At 40.8% G+C, this 11,316-nt stretch overlaps 1 protein-coding gene across 1 annotated transcript; it reads left to right on the forward strand.

Moving 5' to 3' along the window:
• The first annotated feature begins 436 nt into the window (after positions 1-436).
• Positions 437-9,530, forward strand: LOC126404424 (zinc finger protein 431-like). Its single transcript, XM_050067623.1, is given in 3 exon segments — positions 437-575; positions 4,665-5,173; positions 5,175-9,530. Coding segments are annotated over 3 exon segments (1,920 nt in total). The 5' UTR covers positions 437-482; the 3' UTR covers positions 6,493-9,530.
• The last annotated feature ends 1,786 nt before the right edge of the window (positions 9,531-11,316 follow it).

Here is an 11,316-nt window from a genome sequence, read left to right on the forward strand (position 1 = left end):
GAGAAACACACTCAAAGCAGCATTTCAGAGAAATAAGATACCGTTTAATGTAGCAGATCTATTGAGGAGAAACTCAGGGGATGTTGTGTTTGGAGCGATTGTCAGGATTTTAGAAGCAACAGGGCTTGTAAATAGAATTTAATACGTAGTATATTCTGTTCCACACTCCAGTCCAGAAGGTGGCGGTAATGCACCTAAAAGTTGTTTGCCAACCGCCATAAAACGAAAGAAGAAGAAGAAGAAGAAGAAGAANAGATCTATTGAGGAGAAACTCAGGGGATGTTGTGTTTGGAGCGATTGTCAGGATTTTAGAAGCAACAGGGCTTGTAAATAGAATTTAATACGTAGTATATTCTGTTCCACACTCCAGTCCAGAAGGTGGCGGTAATGCACCTAAAAGTTGTTTGCCAACCGCCATAAAACGAAAGAAGAAGAAGAAGAAGAAGAAGAATAATAATGAGCAAGAGCAGTAGAGGAGCGGAATGGAGGAGGACAAGCAGAACCCGGAGCACCGGAGCAACAAGGTCCCCAGAAGACAAGCAGCAGGCTCGTCCTCTGATAGCAGCAATGTTGAGGTGAGTGTTGATGACGTCATGCATAAAAACGGCTTGACAGCAGCCACACTAAAGACACGAGGAAGAGTCTCGAGGCTCCGTGGATCATCCGCTCATTCTCTGGTTCCACATCACATCTGGAGAAAGGAAATGTAACAAAGCAAAAAGGTTTTTATGTCTCCGTGTTTCCTGTTTTCATCTTTAACTCACTCAGAGTAAAGAAACACTTGAGACGGTCTGTGTTGCAGGGTATTTTCCCGCGCAGTGCGTCGCGTGTTCTCGCGAGAGCTCGCAGAACAAACAATAGGCTCGTTGGAGATTTAAAGAAAATGAACAGCAGCAAGGATGAAATGAAAATGTAAGAGACTTAAACATGACTTCATACAGGTCTTTAAGGGACTGATTATTTTTAGATCATATCTTAATGGACGATAAATAATTCTTCAGTTCATTTTTAAAGCAAAATATGGAGGGTTTACAGTTTTTCCATTTGCAATGGTGTATATGATATTTACCCATGATAAAAAATAAATGCTCAATAGTTTCGGGTTCTCTTGAACAAAATACACATAAGGATTTACTTGAAAATGAAATCTTTGTGGTAAAGTTTCAGCAGCTGGATAAACATTGTTTACAATTCTAAAGTGAACGTCTTTTACTTTTGGTGAAATTGGCCATTTAAGATAATGGAAACATTTATTAATTAAAATGTTCCCGTTATGGATTATTCTTACTTTTGAAAATCAGAAAACAATTTGCATTTCAAAACATTACCAATGACTTTGTTATTACATTTCTTATCACCAACATACACTTCACCAATCTTTATTTCAGGCAACTTAATAACCACATGTGAATATGTAAGAGTGCTTTGTGTCATGTGTTTCAAAGGAAGCGGAATGGCTTTACAAATTGGACTGAACTCTCTGACGGAGCATTTTAAATGAAACTTTTCTACAAATGAATCACATTGAATAAAATGGCCATGTTCATCCATCAAGTCAACAACATATAACACTTTTTTCTCATACCATTCTTTTTTAAACAAGGTTTTCTTACTAATTGTAATGGTTCTATTATTCCACAAGGTGGAGCCATGTGGTGTGAAATTATGGGTCTATATCATTTTCCAGTAATGCAGTACCTGTTTATGGAAATCTGACAACTTAATAGGCAGTTTTGAAATCTCCAAATCACATTTCAACTATGTTGAAGTCTCCACCCATTATCACTTGATCTGAAGTGTAGGTTATTTTCCAATCATTCACAAGTTTACCTAGTTCTGCAAACATGTCCCTGTCCGCAGCTTTATTATTCTAACCATAAATACACACTAAAATGTAACGTTTGTCATTTATCTCTACTACTACCATTAACCAATGACGTTATGTATCTGTTTTATTGTCAATTATCATGCCTGGAAACCTGTTAAATAATACCATTACTCCAGCTGAATGAGAAGTTCCATGTGCAAAAAAAGCAGAATCGCCCCACTGACCTTTCCAAAACTTTTCGTCAGTCATAACAGAATGAGTCTCTTGTAAGAAAACACATTTTGATTTTTGTTCCTTGCAAAATAAAAAGATTGCTTTTCACTTAACACTGTTTTTAACCCCCTAACATTCAAAGATAAAAAAGAAATAGACATAATCTATAATGTAACTGTTTTCAATATGTCTTTAACTTGCTTATAATGCAGGAATGAAATATGTTGCCCTTAGAACATAACCATACCAACTTATTGGGCTTTAAATTTTGTCTTATGAAGTATTATCAGTTTAAATTCTCATCAAATATACTTGTAATGAAACCATGTATATTTTGACAAAGTGCTTGAATATTACCTTGCTGAAAATATCAGTTATGGGTCAATTCTGTGTCCCTCAATGAGTGCGTAGCCTTCTTTGAGAAAGGCTCTTTTCCCATTTCTTCTGGCTTCTTGCACCTTGGGCCACAGCTTAGCCGGGGCTTCACGATCCTCCTTTGAAAAGTCCTCCTTGAACTGAATGTTCATCTCTTTGCAGACTCTCGCCTCTCTTGATTTTTTCCATATCTCATCTTGAATAGTTGGCATTGCGAACTGTATGATTATTGGTCTGGGCATTTTGTTGGTAGTGGCATCATTCTTCTTTCCCAAGCGATGTACTGTGTTCACTGTCTCACCAAGTTTATCCACTATATACTGTTTACGCTGCCATCTTGTATCTCCCTTCGACAGTCCCTTTTGTATGACGGAAGAGCAAGTCAGGATGAAGTTGGACACAAATCTAACCAGCATACATTGTGCTGCGATCACTGGTGATCGAATCTGCGCAGGCCTGACTCATCTCCAACGAGCCTGAGCTGTTGAAAGTAGCCGAGAGTGGAAATTTAAACCACACTGTTACAATATGGAGATGGCAGTACAGGGTGATTAGCATGATTTAATTTTAACACTGGCAGGGACACACATGTAGTGTGCATGTGTGTGTGTGTGTGTGTGTGTGTGTGTGTGTGTGTGTGTGTGTGTCCTCCCCCAGGATATTCTGAGCATCAAACGTTTATTTTACTGCATTTTGAAGTGTTGTGCACCAGTTTATGGTGGAAATGTCTTTATGTAAAGAAAAACAGATGTGTCATATGGTGACGTAGGCGGCAATTTGGCCATGTGTGCTGTAAGGTTGCAGCGATGTACCGGTTTCAAGGTATACTGTGATATGGAAGTTGACAGTTATCATAGCGTGTACGTTTGCTTATCTGAGATGTTGAAAAAACTAGGGATGCACCGATAGGGATTTTTCTTAACCGATACTGATAACTGATAAATTCACATTTTTGTATTTTAAAAGAAGTGTATAACTTGTAGTTAATGTTCACCTGAGGGTCAGAAAGGCTGATTTAATATTCCACAGCTCTGACCGAACCAAATCAAACTGACTTCATTTGACACATTTTAATCAGTATTAAATGTAACGTTAACGTTAAGACAGAAGATGATGATGATGATGATGATGATGATGAAGCCCAGTGTTACTGTGTAATTCTCTGTATAAACTACACTGCAGAGTGGAGTCTCTACTAACAGACAAACACTGACAGCTGATGAACATCAACATCAGCAGCTCCGCCTTACATCTGCTGGATCACATGTTTATATCGTCACGCCCAGGCGCCGTCTCAACGTCCCATCATACACCAGCCTACAGCTACTGTTGATTCACCTCACACATTAACACTCAGCTCAGACACACACACGCAGTCAGAGAGGTAACGATACAAATAATGTCTAACTGTAGCACCACATGGCGAGCGGTTATTAATACGTTTAACTACAGAGGCGAGCCTTTTAAAAGCTCGGTGTTGGATGTTAGCCGCTGCTGCTAATTAGCTCGTGCTAACACTCTGGAGACAGTCCTTCAGCGCTGTGTCTATAAAGCGGGATATATAACCTGTTCACCGGTTCCAGGGAGTTTGTTGATCTGGGGGTTGTCGGGTGGTCAGACATCAGACCCTCGGTGTAATCCTGTTGTCTTCCTCTGAAACTGTGAAAGACATCCACACTGCGACGTGTTTTACCCTCTAGACAGCGTGCTGCAGTTGTTGTTCTTCTTCTCTGTGTTTATTGGCGGCTCGCAAAGCAAGTTTAAAGGTACATGTAGCGCCACCCACTGTGTCGGGTTTGTAGATGCTGCCCTTGTTAAGTCAATGAAAGCAGTCTGGTCTGATTTATGACAAATGGTTTATGTGGGTTATGAAAAGTAACTGATAAATATTTAAAGAAAATGAGAAAAGACTTTGGTGTGGCGGTTAGCCTGTACAGTCATGGGGGAGACATGAGCACAAGTCAAGAATCTCAGGTCCAACCCAAAACCACTAAACCACTAAATTATGGAGAGAAGTATCAGTGAGAGTCGCATTGATAAGTAGTATTGGTATCAATTCCTATCAAAAAGTCAAAACCTAAATAAAAACTATTCTGTAAGTTATTTATCATAACATTTGTTGGTGGTAATGCATTAGTCAGACATTGTGGGTTATGTTTGGCAGACATGCTTTAAATGTTATTTATGGTTTTAGTTGGCTCGCTGCACCGTGACAACTCATGAACTCTTTTTCTGTTTGTTGCTATAGGAACAGAGAGGAAGAGAGGAACTTATACGTCACCACCGTGACAAATCCTTCACAACATCTGGATCTTTAAAAATTCATCAAAGAGTTCAAACTGGAGAGAAACCATACAGCTGTGACCACTGTGAGAAAACATTTTTGCGCTGCAGTGCCCTCAAAGCCCATCAACGCATTCACATTGAAGGGGAACTGTCCAGTTTTTTCCAAAGTGGGAAGGATTTCACAGAGTCAGGGACCTCAAAAAAACAAGACATTGACACAGCAGAGAAACTGTTTAGCTGTGATCAATGTGAGAAAGCTTTCACCACTCTACGTAGCTTAAAAAGTCACCACCGTGTTCACACTGCAGAGAAGTTGCACTGCAGTAACCAATGTGGGAAAACTTTTTCGCAACGCATGTCCCTTGAAACTCACCAAAGAATTCACACGGGAGAGAAACCGTACAGCTGTGATCAATGTGGCAAAGCTTTCGCACGATCAGAATACTTGAAAGCCCATCAACACAATCACACAGGAGATAANAACTCACCAAAGAATTCACACGGGAGAGAAACCGTACAGCTGTGATCAATGTGGCAAAGCTTTCGCACGATCAGAATACTTGAAAGCCCATCAACACAATCACACAGGAGATAAACTGTACAGCTGTGATCAATGTGGCAAAGCTTTCAAATGGTTAAGTAACTTTCAAGCCCATCAACGCTGTCACACAGGAGAGAAACTGTACAGCTGTGATCAATGTGGCAAAGCTTTCAAATGGTTAAGTAACTTGAAAATCCATCAACGCAGTCACACAGAAGAGCAACCGTACAGCTGTGATCAATGTGGCAAAGCTTTCAAATGGTTAAGTAACTTTAAAGCCCATCAACGCAGTCACACTGGAGAGAAACCATACAGCTGTGATCAATGTGGCAAAGCTTTCACATGGTCAAGTAACTTGAGAGCCCATCAACGCAGTCACACAGGAGAGAAACCGTACAGCTGTGATCAATGTGGCAAAGCTTTTGCACGATCAGAATGCTTGAAAGACCATCAACGCAGTCACACAGGAGAGAAACTGTACAGCTGTGATCAATGTGACAAAGTTTTCGCACGATCAGAATGCTTGAAAGATCATCAACGTATTCACACAGGAGAGAAACTGTACAGCTGTGATCAATGTGACAAAGCTTTCGTACGATCAGAATGCTTGAAAGACCATCAACGCAGTCACACAGGAGAGAAACCATACAGCTGTGATCAGTGTGGCAAAGCTTTCACACAGTTAAGTAACTTGAAATCTCATCAACGCAGTCACACAGGAGAGAAGCCATATGGGTGCGACCATTGTGGGAAAAAGTTTTCCCAAATCGGAACCTTAATATCTCATAAACATATTCACACTGGTGAGAAACCATACAGGTGTGATCAATGTGGAAAATCCTTTGCACGGTCGGGGGCCTTAAAAGGCCATCAACGTATTCACACAGGAGAGAAACCATACTGGTGCCATCAATGTGGCAAAGCCTTTGCACTGTCAGGGGCCTTAAAAGGCCACCAACGTATTCACACAGGAGAGAAACCGTACAGGTGTGACCAATGTGGCAAAGCCTTTACACAGAGAGGGACCTTAAAAAGCCACCAACGTATTCACACAGGAGAGAAACCGTACAGCTGTGATCAATGTGGCAAAGCCTTTGCACGGTCAGGGGCCTTAAAAGGCCACCAACGCATTCACACAGGAGAGAAGCCGTACTGGTGTGACCAATGTGGAAGATTATTTTCCCAGTGCAGTCAATTGAGAACCCACCAATGCCGGCATGCAGGAGAGAACCCGTACAGCTGTGATTAGTGTGAGAAAGCTTTTATTGAACGGTATGACCTAAAAATCCACCAACGTGTTCACACCAGAGAGAACCTGTCCTGATGTGACTAATGTTGGTAGTGACATTAAAGCCCACAAATGTGTTTACCCTGCATTGTTTGGACATTTTCAGGGCCAGGCAAACATCTTCCTACTGCTTCCTCCCCACGTCTTGATAGCTGTGTTGATATCTTACTTTTGTCATTGATTATTTTTATCTGTTTTTATTTCAACTGTAACCCTATGTTGGACCACCAGATTCCTCCCTGTAGAACTCCCATGTGTGAGAGCTGACCACAAACCTTTCAAAATCAATCATGCAACTGTCCGGGGCAATGTTGCGGCTCACAGTGTGCCCGACCCTGAAGCGTATCTCTGCGACTGGTGAGCCCACAGGATGCTGACTCCATGATGATCTTTGGGACTGTGCCCCACCGAGCCCCATGAGTCAAGCCCATGTAGATATATATAGGCTGATTGACCAAATAAGCATTTGAAAACTGATATTGATGCCTCTTACCATGGCTGTGATCAAAGTATTTGCATCAGCCTGAGACCTCTATCACAGACAGGCTCTGCAGTCTCAGACGCTGACTCAACATGCTGAATGAAATGTTTAGTGACTTGACTGATTTTTGGTCCCGTGTGCAGCTTCCCTCTCTAGCCTGCCTCCAGAAGGGGGCTCTGTTTCTGTTGTCATGGCGAGGTGCTCCAGGTCTGATCCATCAGGGTCTGTTGACTCACTGTTAGTCTGGCCCCTCCCCTTGGACCACTTTGCCTCTCAAGACCCGACCAGGAGCAACGGCTGGGACACCACAGCTCCCAGTATCACAGGGACATGAAAACCCCTCCACAATGTTCAGGTTTCCAGCTCAGACTGTTTGCTCCTGTTGATGACATCAGGACACCAAAGTCTTCTGAGCTCTGAGCAGCATCATCAACAACTTAAATACCAGATTAATATGATGTATGTTATCATGTGTCACATATTTGATGTCTTATCCAGTGTCTTGCATGTGTTCTCTGTTTGTCCACATGTAGAAGACAGCTGAGTTTTTCTTCCTGAGCTCCACCTGTATAAAGACGGAGGCTGAGCAGGGTGGAGCTCTTCTTCTTTTTGACTCTTGTTGGAAGTACAGAGACAGAAGATGAGTTGAAGCCTGTTTGTTTCTGTGTGGAGGATTGTAATGTCCATATCATCAGATGAGTTCAGCCTTTAATAAAAATAGTTTGTAGACTCTGCAGTGGGATTAAAGTTCCTGGTGTTGGTCTTTGCTCCTGTCACAGTCTCACTACTAAAGCTCAGACGCTCCTCAGGATCAGCTCCACATTTTTACTCTCACTCTGTGATGGTGAGTTGAGTTGGAGTTGTTAGTGATGCTGCCTCATTAAACCAGGCGAGGTCCTTGAACACAGTCTCCATCAGACTCTGATAATCTGCAGCACATCCACGCTGTAGTTTATTCAGCCGTCAGCAGAAAGAAGAAAGAAGTGATACGACCACGCTGGTTATCTCCACTCAGTCTCAGGGTTCTGAAGCTTCAGGCTCTAACTTCATGTTTCAGTGTGTATGTAGAAAACTGAGTAACAACGTAGGAAAGGATGACTCGCACACAGAACAAACACAGATTTAGACTAAAGTCTGGATTTTTAGAAATCTCAGTTGCAGGGCTGCATAGACTGTGAAGACGTGTAAATGTTTCAGACCAAGTTGGACTTTAAAGATTCTGCACTGAGGAAAGTCCAACTACAGCAGCAAACAGGAAGCTGCTGCTGACATCGGGTGAAAGTGGGTCTGCAGACAACACAATAGCAGCAGAGAAGCAAAGAGTACATGCACTAGATGTGTTCAGGACAACAGAATGTTGTTTGCACAGACAGTTTGACTCTTGAAATACAAATCGGTATGATGAAGACTGGAGAAACTTTCCTTTTTTTGTATCGATCCTGTTGATGCTAGGATCAATCTCCAAAATTAAAATGTAGTATCGAGAGAGTCAGTATTTTTGGGATCAATCCGCCCACTCCTACTGGCAACTGTTTTAAATTATGGAGAAAAAACGGCAAACTTGTTTCAGCCGTAACACGGTGATCCGACATGTCTGATGTTTCTGCTGTGATTATTTTATGTTCTTTGTTGCTCTCATCTTTGATAAACTGAATCTACAGACACAGAAGTTGAACACTGGACTGTTGTGGACGGGGCCGCAGCAAAACAGATTTTGGCCACCTGAAAAACTCTATCAGTGTAAGTGTACGCTATGTTTGTATATTTGCTCAGCTATACCTCACACACTCACAAAATGAGGCAGCAACTCTGTGCTCTCCTACATAAAATGAATCTGGTGACTTTGATTTAACAGCTTCAGATATCCATCGGAAAAGACTGTCTGACTGCAAGGTAAAGATTCAAGATTGAAGATAAACTTTATTGTTGCACAAAGTAGGAAATTTATCTTGGGCTCCTCACACATGCTGCAGCCATAAAAATACAAGATAAACTAAGCACAAAAAGTAAAGCAGTAAATTTTGGAAACCATTGAAAAGCCTGTTTATTTCCCTTTTAAATGGTGCCACATTTGTAAGGAACATGCATTTGTGGGATGAGCAGCAGAGCTGAGTATGTGGGTTGTGCCCATGAAACATTTGCCAAATCTTCTCTGCCAATGCCAAACAGTTTCCTTTTTTTTTTTGTGCTATTGACACTTGTTTTGAGCTTCTGGTACCCCCAGGTGCTGACAATCAGGTGCCAAATCACCTATGAGTAAGAAGCATAGTTACAACAAAGAAATAATCTACCAAACACAAAGTCCCCCACTTTTTGTGCTTAGTTTTGAACACATAAAGAGTGGTGAAAATATCCTAAATATAATGTATGCGTAAACTGATATTGTATTTATTTTGTATGGGCCTTTTTATGTGGCTAAAACAAACTCACTGAGGCAAAGTTTGCTCAGCGCTGGATGATTTTAATGTTTGTAACGCGAGGATTTTCTCCCTGCAAGTTCTTGTAAATAAAAATTGTGATTTGGTCTATAGCGTGTTCATTCTTTGGTTTCACTGTAATGCCTGTTTACATCCTGTTGTCAGCAAATGTGATTGTTGCTGTTGGACTTGTTTCCTGTCAGGGTCTCTGCTGTAATAATCAGAGCTGTTTTTAATGTTGGACACAAAGAGACGCTCTGACTCGTCATCTCAAACTGTTTACATCTGTCAGTGTTTGTTGAGCTGTTGTGATCGGCCTCCTCAGCATTAACATTTATTATTTACACTAATGTAAAGCAGCGTGTTGCCATGACAACAACACCATCACTCAGTTTCTCATTGTGAAGTTCCTTGTCACCTTCAAACTAGTGTTTTTATTATTATTTTCTGCTGCCATAGCAACAGTAACTGCTGCACTTTGGTATGAAAGGACATAAAATGGCAGATAAGGGAGCAGAGAAGACCACAAAAAAATAACTGTATTGATACGACACTTAGCTCCAGAGAAAAAAACAGCAGAAATCAGGAGTGTGATTAAACAGAGACTGAAGGAAAGGTGGGGAAGCACTGGGAGGAAGAGAGGAAAGGACAGTGGTTTAGAATTGGTTTGATTTCTTTAACAAACATGGGATGAAGGCTATGAGCAATGAAGGAAGAAATTACCCAAAAAATAGCAAGAAATTAGAAAAAAAGAAAATTAAAAACAAGAAAATTTGTTAAGAAAAAAACAAAACAAGGAAATGAGCTGGAAGGAGTGCTTATAAAAAAAAACTGAATTAAATTAAGAATTACAATGATTATGTAACACAATTTTAAAATGTAAGAATAATGATAATTATAATTATAGTTTTCCCCATGCTTTTTTAAAAATAAATTTCTATATTAATTAATTCATGTATTTATTTCTTTGCAATATTTGGACATTTTTCACCAAGTTGCTAATTGTTCAGTTTCACCTGTTTCCTTTTTACCCCCAAAAATCGCACCAGTTTGCTCAGAGTTTAAAGCTTAAATACACAGCTCAAGAAAAGTGATGTCACTCCAGGTTTTAAAGGGTTGACAGAATTCAAAGGGGATTCAGAGAAATGAGACGTACAAGAAGGAGAGAAGAATCAAAGGGGATTCAGAGAAATGAGACGTACAAGAAGGAGAGAAGAAAGCTTTGAAAAGCTTTAAACAATATCAAGACCTGGATTTACTGTTCAAAATATGCAAACATAATACAGAGATGTGATCACTGTGGGTAAGAAGAGACAGTACAGCCTGTTATGTACTGTCAGAAATATGAAGATGAAAGAAAGCAACTGATTCAAAACCTGAAAAGATATTTCACAGAAGAATTCAGGGAATTAATCTGATTACTATTTATTATCTAAAAGAAATTATTATGATTGAGAAGACATGAGTTATTTGTGTTTTTTTTAAAATCTATTTAATTATTAGAGATTTCGGTCCACACTCCGCACCAGTAGGTGGCGGTAATGCAACATGACGTCGTTTGCCCACCGCCAATAAACCTCAAAGAAGAAGAAGCAGAAAAAGTTGAAGAAGAAGAAGCGAGCCGCCGAGATCCAGAGCAGGACATCAGAGTCCATGAGAGAGGAAGAGCAGGAGGAGCAGTAGAGGAGCGGAATGGAGGAGGACAAGCAGAACCCGGAGCACCGGAGCAACAAGGTCCCCAGAAGACAAGCAGCAGGCTCGTCCTTTGATAGCAGCGATGTTGAGGTGAGTGTTGATGACGTCATGGATAAAAAGGGCTTGACAGCAGCCACACTAAAGACACGAGGAAGAGTCTCGAGGCTCCGTGGATCATCCGCTCATTCTCTG

The sequence above is a fragment of the Epinephelus moara genome, chromosome 17, assembly GCF_006386435.1.
Source record: "Epinephelus moara isolate mb chromosome 17, YSFRI_EMoa_1.0, whole genome shotgun sequence".
In the NCBI taxonomy this organism is placed as follows: Eukaryota; Metazoa; Chordata; class Actinopteri; order Perciformes; family Serranidae; genus Epinephelus; species Epinephelus moara.